This window comes from Vigna unguiculata, chromosome 11 (genome assembly GCF_037176805.1).
Source record: "Vigna unguiculata cultivar grain cowpea cultivar isolate G323 ecotype 2 chromosome 11, ASM3717680v1, whole genome shotgun sequence".
NCBI lineage: Eukaryota > Viridiplantae > Streptophyta > Magnoliopsida > Fabales > Fabaceae > Vigna > Vigna unguiculata.
The window spans coordinates 8,511,557-8,528,246 of NC_140802.1; the positions used below are offsets into that span (position 1 = coordinate 8,511,557).

Consider the following 16,690-nt stretch of genomic DNA (forward strand, 5'->3'; position numbering starts at 1 on the left):
ATAATTATTCCGTCTTTTATTTTAATATTAGGTATCAAAACTTATTTTGATGGTCATTAATTTTTTATTGTAATTTTGAAAATGGCAAGAAAGTCTTAAACATTTGAGGGTGCTTTGTGAAAATTATTCCTTTTACAAACTTTTCATGAAAATATTCCAAGAATTAATGAAAAAGTTTGGAGGTGGTGGTGTGACGACTAAAAAATTTTTTATTTATTTATTTATTATTATTATTTTCTATAATATGCGTATAAAATTTAGAGGCAAAATTATACAATGACATCTAATTATACTTAAAATATATATATATATATATATATATATATATATATATATACAATATTGTATGCATCTTATATCCACATCATTTAGTACATCTTATATTTCCTACAGTAGAAGAGGAAGGAGTGTTATTTATTTATAGTTTTCCCCTCATATACTAGCTTTCAAACAGGTGGAGGGAAAAGGTTATGGATAGGGTTCACTTGGACTGTTGGGGTAAATAGAAGGTAACTCCGATTTGTCCTTCGATGACAATCGGTGCATTGTGAGTAGAGAGGAAAGTAATAGCAGAGTTTCTTGTTCCCTAGAATGTCATAGAATTATTCACTACATTGGTTTGTCATGCATTCCTCGGGAAAACAACCACAACGTCGGCGAAGAAGGGATCATGCATGTTGGGAGCAACCATTTATGATAAATTTATAAAATTTTGTTTTTCACACACAATCATAAAATAAGGAAGTGAGACAAAGATCACATAAAAATATAGCATATCTCAAGAAAATAAAATAAAATGAAAACTCTTTCAGATTCATGAAAATTGGGTTTTTATTATACTTTATAAAAATTTTGATTAATTTTGTAGTGACTAGTCAGGATAAATGAACCTCATCATGGCTTTAACAAAGTAACTCAAGAACATCTCATCTTGAGTAATATCCACTCATTTAAATCCCCAAGGTCATACCTCTAATTATAATAATCAAATCTTTGTTTATCATAAATTTTATTTTGATATTAAACCATATAATTGTATAAATAAATAATTAGTGTTAGTGCATAATTGGAAACAATTATAGATAAATAACGAAGACCAGTAGGTGATTGGAGATAAATATAAGTAATTAAAGAGGACCAGTACGTGACTGGAGGTAAATATAAATAAATAAATAAAAATGAGAACTAAATATAATTTAGAATGAGGTTAGGGACATCTCACTTAAAGAAGGTAAATATAGAAATAAAAAATAATTATGAAGAGATAAGAAAAATAAAAGTCAAAAGATAGAATGATAAATGTTTTCTCCCCTTATCTCAAAGATTGAAAAAGATTTGAATAAATGCATGATTCAAGTCTTATTTTTCCTTTGAGTCTTACAGTTACGTCTCTCCTTCACTATCCTCTTTTAATAGAAGCATTAAAGATTTCATCATTAAATTCACTCAATCCTATATTAGATTTTGCAGTAGAGGAATAAGAATTTTATTAGTTGAAATTCTATCTGTTACTGAACATTAGTCCTACATCATTTACTCTAAGAGATAAAGTTATATATATATATATATATATATATATATATATATATATATATATATATATATATATATATATATATATATATATATATATATATATATATATATATATATATATATTTAAATATTATTCGTACATATATTCTGATATTTTATTTATTTAATTTTTTTTTCAATATCAACATCTTATTATTTTTAATAAACTTATTTTATTTTATTTCATATTTCTTAAATTTATTATATATATATATATATATATATATATATTATTATGTAGTTATAATTATAACTTTAATACATTATATTATATATAAAAATGTATTTTAAAAAATTTTAAGTATTATGATACTGAAATCATTGTAGTGTATATTTGGGATGTTACATGTGGTGTTAATGGTCCTTGTAGTTGTAAAAAATTATAGAGAATACATATAATTTGTGAATAATTTCAACATATGGGTTGCTGATTAAAAAAAAAGTGTATAATATGATGTAGGGATTAAAATTATATTGCATCTTTTTCAACTCTTAGATTTTATTGTGTTTCACAAAGAAAATTGGGATATTCTTAAAATGATTCATGAAAGTACAAATAAGATTAAGAGAATAAAGAAGAAGAATTTCATCCAAGAACATGAACGGCTTAAAATGATGTAAGGAGAGAACATGTGTAATGTGCAAAAGCACTTCACTCACATATTGGATCTTGGAAAGAAATTTGATAGGGAGTCTCACATAAAAATTATAAAGTGAAGCATTATAGTATATTATTAAGTGTTGTTTTAGTTAGAACTAGATGGATAACGTGTAATTTAACCTTAATTAGGTATATTTTTATTTATGTATACTCTTTTTTATAACATATTAAATTAATTAATGGAACGTAACTACCATAAGAGTAAGAGTTTCAAATGGATACATCTTTGATTCCCTAGAGGAAACATATGTTATCTTATGTTAATTCATCTTGAGAGAGAATCAAAATAGTATTAAAATGAATAACTTACATCAATAGAAAGTCTTGGTTGAAATCCAATCTGAAATTTTTTCTTACATCAATTTTATCTTAATTAGAGCATGTTCTTGTATCAAGTATTGATTTTCTCCTTGAATTATTTCTTTCACAATTAATACTCAATATTTAATTAGTTTCTTTTCCTTTCACTTGTCATTACAAAAACAAATGTGCTCTTTTAGATTTGATATTATTACTAGATAATAATTGTGCACTTTCACTTTTCACATGTCTAAATCTAAAGATTTGACAGCAATGAATATAGAAAAATTATTCAAAGGCTTAAAAAACATGAGTTAGAATTCTTCGAAGGTCTAGACACTGTACCTCTACCAGTGGGACAATTTCTGATGAAGTGGCCTTCCTGCCCACATCTGTGACATGTTTGCCTGCCACCAAGTTGGGGGCAAGCACTCCTCATGTGGGGCCCTCCATAATGGAAACACTGTGGTCTGTGAGAGTGATGATGAGGGGACTGATGCTGATGTGACTGGGGCGGATGCGTCTGAGATGGAAGTCTCCTAGACCCTTGAGGCGGAGGTCTAAAGTAAGGCTTCCTCCTGTCGTCCTGTCTGCTCATGGACCAAGATGGTCCTCCCACCTTCTGTTGCGACCGTTGTTGAGTTTCAACTTCTGCCTTTAGCTTCTCCATTACCCTCGCTTTCTCCACCAAAGCAGGAAACTCTTTTATGGAGAGCGGAGCCACCATGAGTTTAAGATCGCCTCTCAGTCCATTTTCAAATTTCCTACACTGCCAATCTTCAGCCATCTTCAAAGTGTGAAATCTGCCCAGGTGCTTGAACTTTTCAGCGTACTCTGACACTGACATCTCTCCCTGCATCAACTGTAAGAACTCCACTTCCTTGGCGTATCTCACACTGTCTGGGAAGTACTCGGCATAAAACTTCTTCTTGAACAGTTCCCAGGTGACCGTCTCCCTGCTGTCTTCTAGCATCATCTTCATGCTAGACCACCAATGAACAGCCTCTCCAGCTAGCAAATACTCAGAATAAGCCAACATGTTCTCTGCTGGGCACCGCTTGGCATCATAAATCCGTTCCATATCCCTCATCCACTGGTCTGCCTCATCTGGAATGGTCTTGCCATCGAAGCGAGACGGGTGATGCTGAAGAAAATCCTCCAAACTCCACTCTTGTACTCGAGGCGGTGGAGCTTGGGAAGATCCAGCTGCAGATCGATTCTCCCCCAGCTGCTGCAAAACCTCCAAGTGTCTCTGTTGAGTCGCCTCCGCTGCAAGCCTAGCAGACTCCATCTGCTGCAAGGCTAAGTTGTGCTGGTTCACCATGTTAGCATTCTGTTGTTGCATGGCTGCCAACATTGCTTCAATCGTCCCCACCAAGTGAGAACCATCTGTGTTAGGAATAGGAGGAGGAGGAGGCCTAGGTGCCATAGCTCTGACCACACAAAGAGAGAATCATCAATCCATCTTTCAAACACCACCATTGAACCAAAACACCATGAGAAACACACAACAGAAACTAGGTGAGCTCACACCTACAAACCCTAAAGGAACTACTGCTCTGATACCAAAAATGTAACATCCCATTTAATAGTCTTTCACACTATCAAACAAAAGATTAGCTCGTGATCAATCATAGCAGATAGTAGAGTTAGCAGTTATATATATAGATATATATATATACAGTATAAGTGTTTGGTACAGTCATCCAAAACTATAAGAAGGGGCCTAACAACTTGCCAAACTAAGACTCTAAAAAAAAAACCTGGTTCAAAACTACTACAGCTATAAGTAAGAGAGGTCAGTTCCTGCTCTGAATGGGGGCATCATCATCTGGGCTAGGCTCTGCTCACACCAACAATAGGCGATCATAGCAAAGGAGAAACCGCGAGCACAAAACCACATGAACAAAAGAAAGGGTAAGCTAACTGAAAGAAAAGAAAGATAATGCAGAACATCATGTACATCACTCACAACACATAGATTAGTAATTAAAATTCTAGACTCGATATCCGGATTGTGTAAGCGACATTGGAGCTCTTGGTGGCTTGCACCTGCAACGGTTCCCAGACTCTGCAGAGTCTGGACACAAGGGGTTATCACCCGACCGTTCCCAGGGTAAGTCCCCTTCGCGTCTAGGACTAGATCAATCCAAAGACTAGGACCTCCTGCTACTCCTCACGACATAATCCATTCTACTCTATCTGAGCGTAAATGATTATTGGAGTTTCAGGATACCAACCAAATATGGATTCCACACGTCCTTACACTCTAACAACTCACATGAACTTCCCTTGAAATTCCATTACAACCATCACATTAAGTACTCATACTCTTCAGATCTCATCACACAATACAATAAGTAATGACTTATTAAACATGTGAAAGCTTCCTCGCATAGAATCATGGCAAAACATGTCATCTTTCCCTTAAAACAGAAGTTGAGGTACTCTACTGCAGTGAATCTCGCTTAAGCTAGGCAATCTAGCCCAGGCGAGATATCCATCTCGCTTAGGTGAGGCTACCTCGCCTAGGCGAGACATCAAACAGTGGCAAACATTAAAAACTGAGCGAACTCTCACTCAGGCTAAACTGGCTCGCTTAAACGAGAGTGTGTCTCGCTTAAGCGACTCCAGCTCGCCTAGGCGAGATTTCGCTTAGTAGCAGAGGGGGTCTTCCTGATATTCTCGCTCAGGCGAGAACAGCCCGCCTAGCCGAAAATAACAGATCATCCCACTGTTTTTACATGCAAGAACGAAATTTCAAGACAAACATGATCATACACGCGCACAAACATTTCCAGAAATCAATTCAACACACCAATCTCATACAAAACATAATTTACAGCTCAAATGGACAAAATATCGGTTAGCTTCCCTTACCTTAAAAAAAACACCACAAGCAAGGCTCTAATACAAGGGCACCTCAAGTCCTCAACCTAAGGGACTGAAATTCATAACTCATAGTGAGTTTAAGACCTTAATTCGGTTTGGTAAGCATAAAATCCAAAAATCCCAGAATTGAAGAGAATTGGGAGGAACTGAATTTGTCTTACCGGAAGGGGAGATGGCTCAGCTTGAGGAGAAGTTCCTCTCCTGGTTCCGGGTTTCAGCAGCTGCAACAGAGTGGAAGTGATCAGAAGAGGGAATGGCTTGATTCAGAGGGAGGTTGTGAGAGGGTTTAGAGAGAAGGAATACAGGGAGTGGAGTGTTTTCTGTGGTAGAAAAGAGTGTGTGGAGAGGGGGTAGTTAGTGGGTTCTAACAATCTCCCAAACAACAGAATTTTGGTCCCGAAAATTAAAACTCACCAGAGAAAAGGTGCGGATAGGACTTCTTCACATCTTCCTCAAGTTCCCAAGTGGAATCACCAGTTCTCTTGTCCCAGATAACCTGAACTAGACTGATGGACCTTCCCTTTCGCTGCCTTGTCTGGCTACCACCAAGACTAACAGGTTGTACTTCCACTGAAAGATCTCCTCTAATCTGCAGATCTTCTGCCTCAAGCACATGTGAGGGGTCAGCCACATAGCTTCTGAGTTGAGAGACATGGAAAACAGAATGAAGGTTGGATAGCTGAGGGGGCAAGGCGATTTCATAAGCCACTGGTCCAATCCTCCTCAAAATCTGATATGGACCAATGAACTTAGGAGATAGCTTCCTTGAGCGAATAGCCCTCCCTACACCGGTGTTGGGGTAATCCTCAAGAAAACGTGGTCTCCCACAGCAAACTCCAAGGGTCTCCTTCTCTGATCGGCATAGGATTTCTGTCTGCTTTGAGACGCCTTCATCCTTTCTTGTATCAACTTGACCTTCTCAGTGGTTTGTCTTAGTAACTCTGGCCCTACCATCACAGACTCTCCATCTTGATACCAACACAAGGGAGTCCTGCACCTTCTACCGTAGAGAGCTTCATATGGCGCCATGCCAATGCTTGTATGGAAACTGTTATTATACGTAAACTCCACCAAAGGCAGGACCGCGTCCCATACACCAAGATGATCCAGTACGCACGTCCGCAAAAGGTCCTCAAGAGACTGTATCGTCCTCTCTGACTGGCCGTCCGTCTAGGGATGGTAAGCCGAGCTCATAGATAGCCTGCTGCCCATAGCACTCTGCAACGCCTGCCAGAAGCGGGAGGTGAAACGGGGATCTCTATCAGAAATTATGCTTGACGACACTCCATGGAGCCTCACAATCTCACTGATATATAACTGTGTCAGCCTTGTCATGGACATCCTCAGGTTTACTGCCAGAAAATGGGCACTCTTGGTTAGACGGTCTACTACCACCCATATGGCATCATGGCCCCTCACCGTCCGTGGCAAATGGGTAACGAAATCCATAGCTATGCTATCCCATTTCCATTCCGGAATCTCCAACTGCTGTAGCATCCCTCCAGGCCTCTGGTGTTCTGCTTTAGCCTTTTGACAGGTCAAGCAGGACGACATCTTGGTATACTCCCGGACTTATGAAGAACATGCAGAGCATCTGAGGACCGTTTTGAGCATCCTGAGGGAGAAGCGGCTGTATGTGAAATTGTCTAAGTGCGAGTTTTGGACGACCACGGTTCAATTCTTGGGGCATGTGATCTCAGCTCAGGGCATCTCAGTGGACCCATCCAAAGTGGAGGTTGTGTTAAAATGGGAGCGTCCTAAATCAGCGACTGAGATTAGGAGCTTTGTGGGACTGGCAGGATACTACCGAAGGTTCATTGAGGGGTTCTCAAAGATTGTGGCACCTTTGACTCAGCTGACACGTAAGGATCAGCCTTTTGCCTGGACCGACCGGTGTGAAGATAGCTTCCAGGAGTTGAAGCAGAAGTTAACCAGTGCTCCTGTGCTGGTAATCCCTGATACCAGCAGACCCTTCGAAGTTTTCTGTGATGCCTCCCATCAGGGACTAGGGTGTGTTCTTATGCAAGAAAGGAAAGTGGTTGCCTACGTCTCTAGGCAGCTTAAAAGTCATGAGAAGAACTATCCCACACACGATCTCGAGTTAGCGGCTGTGGTGTTTGCACTAAAAATCTGGAGACACTACCTGTATGGCGCTCAATTCCAGGTTTTTAGTGACCACAAGAGCCTGAAGTATTTGTTCGACCAGAAAGAGTTGAACATGAGGCAGAGACGATGGATGGAATTCCTAAAGGATTTCGACTTCAAGTTGTTGTACCACCCGGGAAAAGCGAATGTTGTAGCCGATGCCCTAAGCCGAAAAACAGTTCATGCATCTTATATGATGGTCAGAGAGTTGGATTTAGTAGAGCAATTCAGAGACATGCGGTTGCAGGTGATTTTAGGAGAGGATGTCATTAGGTGTAACCATCTCACAGTGTCTAGTGATTTCCTCGTCCTAATTAAAGAGAGGCAATTATCTGATCCTAAGTTGCAGAAGACCATGGAATTGCTTGGCACTGAGAAGGCCAAGGACTTCGCGGTAGGGAGTGATGGGGTGTTAAGGTTCAGAGGTAGGGTCTGCATACCTGAGGACCTGGAGGTAAAGGGCATGATTCTTGAAGAGGGGCACAAGAGTCGTTTTAGCATGCATCCAGGCATGACTAAAATGTACCATGATCTGAAGGAATCTTTCTGGTGGTCAGGAATGACTAAGGTTTAGTTGCTAATAAGAGTGGTACAACTCCTATTACATTTACATATTTTGAATATTACAAACAAAGTCCTAGTCTTGTTAAGGTTTATTGTCCATCTACCTCAATAAACAACAAAGAGGAGAAAAGAAGTAGCAGAAATCAACCAAAAAAGAAGAGTATATATAGTTTGCAAAAATAATGACTTAAGTTCTTCCAGTGAGTCTAATATTGAAAAATATGAGGCCAATTTTTGTTTGATGGTGTGAAGAAAGTGTTAATAATGTGAGTGAATATAGTTCAAACCTTATTCAAAATATAAAAATTTGTGCATTTAAAGAGATGCATTGATATATAAAATTTAAAAGTATGCGGGTGCGTGTGTGCTTGTGTTTAACTTTATGAAATTACTTATAACCTAGGTCAAGAGGTGATGAGAAACATAACTTGTAAACTAAAATCTCTAATGAAATACAAAACTTAAAAAGAAAAAGCTTTTTCAAATAAAAAAAATTAATCAAGTTGTTTTTCAAAATAGTTAGACATAACATGGTTGATGAACAAAGCAATGAATTACATTCTTATTGTAACTAATTAAAATATCTTTTGATCAAGCAATGAAATACAAAACTTAAAGAGTGAAAGCTTTTTCAAATAATAAAATTAACCGAGTTGTTTTCCAAAGTAGTTAGACATAACATGGGTGATGAATAAAGCAATGATTTACATTCTTACTATAACCAAATACATAGAAGTTTTGTCCTTGAAGGAGAAAATAATTTATAAAGGTATAATCAACTACAATACAAGTTAATCAATTAATGTTATTTCTTAGTTTGTGAAAGGGAAAACTCACTCAAGTAATCAATAACAATTCAATTTAACCTCTCTCACTAAATGAGATTAGTATATGATGTTAATATCGTAAGATATGGAATCATATAAAGTTTGAAGTTTTGAAAATGAGGTGAAATATTAAGAAAAAAAGAAATATCATGATTAATGACCCTTGTTATTCTAATTTATTACTAGGTAACTACATTATCATCAGAGTATCATGAGATAAGTAATCGTTGACTTAGTTGATATTCATGTTCTTTCTTTTTATAACCATCTTGGTTATTCGATGACCAAAATATTGTGTATGTTGATTTTAAGAAGATTTGAGTTGGAATCATTTAGATAAAAATATTGACTTTTTATCTATAATTAAACTATGTGAAGTTGAAAATAGATCTATTACTCTAACTGTGTTTATGGCAAATAATATTACTATTTATTTTGAACTACGTTATAACTTTTATAAAGTGTTATGAATGTTTATGTAATTTATAATATGTGTACAATTAATGTAATTTAATTCTACCATCATTTATATCTACTTATTGACATAATATTTTTTAAAAGTCACTTACTTTTATTACTAAAATGAAATATCATTTTAAATATAATTAAAAATTTACTTAAAATAAAATAAATAATAAAATAAATTGACATTACAAAGCCTCCTTCATCATATAAAATGGAACACGTAAAATGAAAGTAAGAGAAATAATGAGTATCAAAAAGATAATGTTCGGGTTTAGAATGATATTTAATCAAATGCAATGCTTACATTATTTATACTGTGATTTTATGTAAAGAGAAAGAAAATGATATTGTAGGATTGACGGTGTTTCTAAAATATTGACACTTGATTATTTTAATATTAAAATGATTCACTAAAATAGAAAAAATTCAAACGAGTTTCATTATTTAAAAACATAATATCTTTCTAGATTTCATTTCTCTAAAGCTCTCTCACATCTCTTTAAGTAATCTTACTTTTTGTCTCTCTATTTGAAGATATGAGGCAATCAGGGTAATCCTTGCGACGAGTTCTTTAAGTTCACCTGATGAGTTTCCTCAAGTTGGATTTAAGCTCTTTCCCCCTTTGGTCAATTTTGTTCTTCTCTTGCATGTGAGTAATTATTGCTTGCAAGTGTCATCTAAATCGTCAATATGAGTATTTGTTGATCAGTGATCATAACGGTATGATCTAGTCATTTTTGTAATGATTCTCTTATCTTGTGAAGCTATAGGTGTTTTGGTTGTGTAAAATTGCTTGAGGTGTTTTTTGTGAGGGAAGCTGATTTATTATCATTTTACTTGTTGAATTTTGTTTTTAATTGTGACTTGTGATTTGAATGAAATGTGAAATTTAGCTAGATGTATTGTTGTTTGATTTGTATTGATGAATTGATATGTTGAAGATGTGAAATTTAAACTTTAAATATGTAAATTTAGTAGAAACTGTGAAATGATATGAAGTTGTGTTTGTTTGCGGTTAAACTATTAAGTGTTGGGTATATGATTGAATGGGAGAGTTATACTTGAGCAATTGGACAAATTGGTACGAACTATGACATGTTTTATAACTGGGCAAATTAAGACAAGGTTTGGGAAGTAAAATTCAGCACATTGTTGTCATAGTGTTGGGTGGTGCGCATTGGCGTTGGGCGCCAACCTTCAATTTTAAGTCAGTGAATATTTTTGTGACAAAACATTGAGCGATGGTTTGTATCTTTAGGCGTGCCAATTCTAGAGAGTTCCAGTGGTCTTTGGAGTTGGGCGTTGGTTTTCACCGCTGGGCACACTCATCATAGAGAGCTCTCGAGGTCTCCAATGTTAGGTGCCAACTTAGACTATTGGGCGCTAATTGGATTTTAGGCCTTTGGAACGTTAGTGATAGGCGCACCATTAGTATCATTAGGCTCTAGACAATGTAGTGATTCTGATTGCTGTGTAATTTTAATTTATTTTTTGCTGGTTTTGTTGGTTTTAATTGCTAATATGACTTAATTTCTAAAGGTTGGAGTAAAAATATGAATTGTTATAATTCAACGAAATCCATGGGTTGTTGTGTGTATTTTTAGTGTATGCATTGATGTATGGATTCAAGCAAGGAGGTAACTTGACACTTTAATAACCATTCACACTCATATAAAGTAGAATGTGTTATGTGGTACGTGTAGTAGGAGATCTTAGTCTATGGGATTTTTCTCGGCCTAGACAAGAGGAGGATTAACCTTGTGTGTGATATGGTGAAATTCATTGGTAATGGCTCTGCAAAGCAGTAAAGACTAATACAAGTGGACATCTTCATTGAATCTGATATCAATGCATATATCCATATAATTGAGTTTATAATAGTCAATACATGTTTTATTTTTGTGACTATTTGAAGTGTATGACATTGTAATGAAATTTTTTTTCTTGATATATGTTTGCTTTTTTTATAAATTAGTATACCCTCTTTTGTGCTAATGTTTATGTTTGCTTTTCTCTTACAATCATCACCTTTATTGGTGTGAAAAGATGAGAAAACAAATAGTGAGGTTCCTTGGGAAGGAGATGTTGATGTTGTTTTTAGATTGTTGTGTATTAGAATTAATCTTTTCTACCATGATAAACATTGTAACACTTTTATTAGTGTTAAGTTCCTTGAATTATATATGTAAAATATCTCATATGTCAATGTCATTATCATTATTTTGGATGATATTAGTGGAGTTCTATATTTACTCTTCATGCTTGTTAATTATTAGTTACATAATATTTTATTTAATAGTTTTATAATGTTAAATAGGATGTTACACTTACAATTGTTTAAATTTGTTGTTGATTTTTAGAAACATCTTTTTTTTTTTCAAATTTAAACATAATTTATTCTCTGAAGAAAATTTTAGTTTCTCCCAAATATAAAATCGATATCAATTAAACTTCTATTTATGGAATCGCTGTGTACACTAAGACAACGAAAATAATAATAATAAGTAGAAATATTATCAGTACAAAAGGAAACTGGTAATACGTAAAAATAAATTATACGTATTAAAGTATTAATAACATTGTCAGCTTATTAAAAATCATCATTAGTATAACTTTAAAATATCTTAAAATATTAATAACGTTGTCAACTTATTAAAAATCATCATTAATATAACTATTAATATGTAGTTTTTTAAGCAAATAATTAATTAACAATTAAGTTAAAAATCAATATTATCATAATTTTAAACTTTTATTTTAAAAGTATCCTTCAAATTAAATAATTTAAGTAATGATTATATTTAGCAACATTATTCATAATTTGAAAATGATTTTTCAAATTAATAAATTTACCTTATGATCTTACATAAACTATGACTACATATCTAATAAATAAAACTCACAACAAATTTAAAAATATAAAATAATTAAAAATTATATATATATATATATGACTTTATTATAAGGAATATTTTATTTATAACTTTTTATCAGACTATTTTACCTTTTGCCTACTCATAAAATCATTAATTATTTTATCTTTTCGTTGCTTTTTAAACTGCGCACTCCTTCAATTAATCTCTATATTTCTTTTTTTCTTTATTTAAAAAAAAAAACTCTCTCTATATTATTTTCAGCATCTATTAAGTTTTCTTTTCCAAACTCTAAGAACAAATTAAATATATTAAATTGCTAAAAGGTAAAATTATTAAAAAAGCTTAAATTTCATATATAAACACTGTAGGTATACTTTTTGATAATAGGTATATCTTTTTATAAGAAACAACCAAATTAATGATAAAATTACAACATAAAAAAATATTATGAAAAAAATATCATGATTTCCATAATAGACTTTAAATATATTTTTAATTCTTCTAATTATTTGAGACATGACTATTTTCTATCCGATAACTTTAAATTTTTTAAGTCACTTAAATTTTAAAAGAATGTTTGAATATCTTTATATATCTTTTAAAATTATCAACGATATAAATACTTCGATAAAAAAAACTACATTATAGTAAATATAGAATAAAATAAAAGGGAATACTAATAGGTATCCTGAGAGCGTTTTTTATATATCTTTTAAAATTATCAACAACATAAATACTTTGATAAAAAAAACTACATTATAATAAATATAGAATAAAATAAAAGAGAATGTTAATAGTCGTTCTTAGAACGTTTTTTAATGTAAAATTAATAATCAATAATTCTACTATATTTTTGTTGAAATTTGAATAATTAAAATTCGCCGATTTTTTTTTCTATTTTAAGTTTCTTTTACATTTAATTATATTTTAATTTATAACAACACACGAAAGACAAACGATTAAAAAGAAAAAATAAACGGTACAACGTGAAAATTATTTTTGTTAAACTTTTTATCAATTTTATTTTTGTTCATAAAATAGATTATTAAATACAATTATATAACATTTATGATTATTTTGTCTAAATAACATTTAAAAGATAGTTTTTGTTTTGTGTTAGGAAACGATTGTAGATATAAAAGATATAAAAAAAAATATATTTTTGTCAGAAAATATACTATATGAATGTATATTATTTTAATTTTGATTATTAGAGTTAATTATTCTAAATTTCAACATAAATATAATAAAATCAATATCAGAGTTAATTATTCCATATTTCAACATAAATTTAGTAGAATCGGTGATCATTAATTACACCTTATATAGTGCACCCAATAAAATAAATTCTTATATATCAAACTCGTAAATAGTTAATTACACAAATAAAGTCTAGTTATGCTTGTAACGTTCTTACTTTTAAATAATTATAATATTTTATTTCAGTTATAAAATTGCATACTTTCATTTATGTGAATAAATGTATATATTAAAAAATATATTTTATATTTTATTTAAATAAAGTTTAAATATTAAAAAAATATTATGACTAAGTAAAATCATGATAATAATAAAAATAAATATAAAAAATAAACAAAATAATTAAAAAAGTATTAGTTAAAAAAGTATTAATTAAATGAATGAATTATTATATGTGTTAGACTCCTTTCTTTTTGTCTTATAAGTTAAGGGTTTGACCGTCTTAGTGGAAGGCCCACTTAGTAACCCCAAGACTCCTTCCAGCCACTTACCCCTTCATTATGTTTCTTTTCTCTAAAACCAGTTCCCTTCCTTTCTCCATCTTTTGAGCAGAAGCTCTATTAGGGGACAACTAGAACCTCCCTAGAGCTACTCAAAATCTTCCTCCGTGTAAGTTGAGCTTGAAACTCCTCTTTTTTTCATTCTTGTTGCTTTGGCTCTACCTTGGGTTGTCTATGGAGCCTTAATTTAGTCACTGTGTACCTATTTTTTAGCGTCTTAAACTATATTGGAGTTGTAGTGCTCCTTTCCTCTTAAGGCTCATCTTGTCAAGTTAGGGTTTAGGGTTTAGGGGTTAGGGTTTAAGGTTTAGAATTTAGGGTTTAGGGTAAGGGAAGCTAGGGTTTCACATGTTTTTAAGTTATTATGCTTGTTTTTTGTCTGTTTCACATTTTTTTATGCTTGAATGATGCTGGTGAATGTGTTAAAATATATTGCTTGTGTTTGTTGCTGATATTTGGTGTTGCATGCGCGAGCAAGGGAGGAACCTGTTGTTTTTGCCCAAGCGAGTGACTCTCGCCTAGGCGAAAATAGCATAAATTTGCCCCTTGTTTCTACTCAAACTCTTGCTCAGGCGACAAGCTTCCATTTTAAGTGACGAGTCATCTCGCTAAGGCGAGAAGGTCTTGCTTAAGCGAGAACCCGTAGAAACCTACAATGTTCATTGTTTGAGCCATCGCTTAGGCGAGATGGGCTCGCTTGAGCGAGAGAATCTTTTTTGCTTGAGTAAGGACCTCTAGGTTGGGCGAGACTTGTGCAGAAAACACTATACTAGCTTAAATCGTTCCTAGATTTTTTATTTACCTTTCAAGCTTGAAGTATGTGATCATGCATATTTGGTATGCTTTAGTGGGACCAAAATTTTACTATATTTGGTGTGAAATGATAAATGGATTGGTTGGTTGTGGTCTTGGACATGAGAATGAAATGTTTTGAGATATCATGTGAATTTGGTGTGAGGAACATTGTTATGGTATGAGATAGACATATTTCCATGAGCCTCTTAGGGAGACATCATGGTGGTGTTGTAGTGTATAATATAATTAGATAAGAATTCAAGTAAGGTTGCATCCTGAAACTCTAAAGAATCATTCAGTCTCACCTAGAGCAGACTGATTCAAGTCATAAGAGTAGCAGGAGGGCCTAGTCTTTGGCAAGATAATGGTCGTATATGATCATGGGCTAACCTTGTGCGTGGTAGGTGAAACTCATTGGCAATGGCTCTGCAGAGTAGTAGAGGCCACCACAAGTGCAAGCATCTAGTGAATTCGATCTCATTATATGTATCCGGATAATTGAGTCATAGAGTCTTGTTTGTTTGCTATCACATGATTGAATGCCTACTGTTTTGCATGTATATAATCTATTTTAATTATCTTCTTGTTGTAACATGTTCAAAATTTCTTTTTTTACTCCAGTTTACCCTTTTTCTTGTGTCTATTTTCTTGCATGGTTTTTCCTTTTGCAATGATCATCAATTAATTAGTGTGAGCAGATGTGGAAACCCCTGGTGGTCGTCAAGATAATGGGAATGCAGTAGTTTAGTGGTCCACGAGTTGGTCTTGGGCTCACTGATGGGCTCCTTTTGTTACACTGTTACATTTCAAACTATTTGCTTTGTGAGCAAATTTCTAATTCCATCTATTTTGGATAATTATGTTTATGGCACTGCATGGTGCCTTTGGCTTTCCTTCTTGATATATTTGTGGATGACTGACAGTGAATCTCTTATACTCTTTGTCTTATGCTCTATTTTATATCGTAATCATATGATGTTTTATTTAGTAGATTTAATTTATTTAAATGGGATGTCATATTTTTATGGTATCAGAGCCTTCGTTACTTAGAGTATGTGGGCTTGTGCATGCTTAGCTTTGTGTCTTCCTAGTGTTTTGTAGCTAAGTTTCTAGTCTAATCAAAATTGAATAATGGTTTCTCCTATTTGTCTAGTGATATGGCACCTCCTCGTGTAACACTTGAACCCCCTCAAAGTTATGCACCTAACATAGCCAGGGCGATTGAGGCCATGGCAGCAGTCCTAACCCAACAAAGTAACACCATGATGCAGCAGCATGAGGCATCGATGCAGCGCTAGGAGGCATCTCTTAAGCAGCAGTAGATGGTGATGTAGTAGATGAAGGCTGTGAGGTTGGCTTTTGAGGCTGCTTAGAGGCAACACATGGAAGCCCTCTAGCAGTTGGAGGAAAACATGGTTGGTGGTCCTGCCTACGGTCCTCAAGCTCTACCCCACCCTAGAGTGGAGTTTGGAGGATTTTCTAAAGCACCAACCTGCCAAGTTTGATGGCAAGACCAATCCTGATCTAGCTGACCAATGGATGAAGGACATGGAGAGGATCTTTGATGCCAAGAGGTTCCCTGATGAAAGCCTATTGGCTTACATAGTGTACATGTTCACTAGAAAGGCGGAGCATTGATAGGCTAGCATGAAGTTAGTCATGGAGGAGAAGAGGGAACAGATCACCTAGGAAGCATTCAAGAGAAAGTTTTTGTTTGATTAGTTCCCTGATAGTGTGAGATATGCTAAGGAGGTAGAGTTCCTCTAGTTAACCTAGGGAAATAAGACGGTTTTTTAGTATGCAGAGAGGTTTAAGCACCTGGGGTGTTTC

At 34.1% G+C, this 16,690-nt stretch overlaps 2 protein-coding genes across 2 annotated transcripts; both read right to left on the reverse strand.

Moving 5' to 3' along the window:
* Window positions 1-2,828: 2,828 nt before the first annotated feature.
* On the reverse strand, window positions 2,829-3,968 carry LOC146880956 (uncharacterized). Its single transcript, XM_085669189.1, has one exon. The coding sequence runs from the start codon at window positions 3,963-3,965 to the stop codon at window positions 2,829-2,831; it is 1,137 nt and encodes a 378-aa protein (XP_085525315.1). The 5' UTR covers window positions 3,966-3,968.
* Window positions 3,969-5,605: 1,637 nt separating this feature from the next.
* On the reverse strand, window positions 5,606-6,457 carry LOC146880957 (uncharacterized). Its single transcript, XM_085669190.1, has 3 exons — window positions 6,245-6,457; window positions 5,843-6,158; window positions 5,606-5,748 (listed from the first exon to the last, which is right to left on the reverse strand). The coding sequence occupies exons 1-3, from the start codon at window positions 6,455-6,457 to the stop codon at window positions 5,606-5,608; spliced, it is 672 nt and encodes a 223-aa protein (XP_085525316.1).
* Window positions 6,458-16,690: the final 10,233 nt, after the last annotated feature.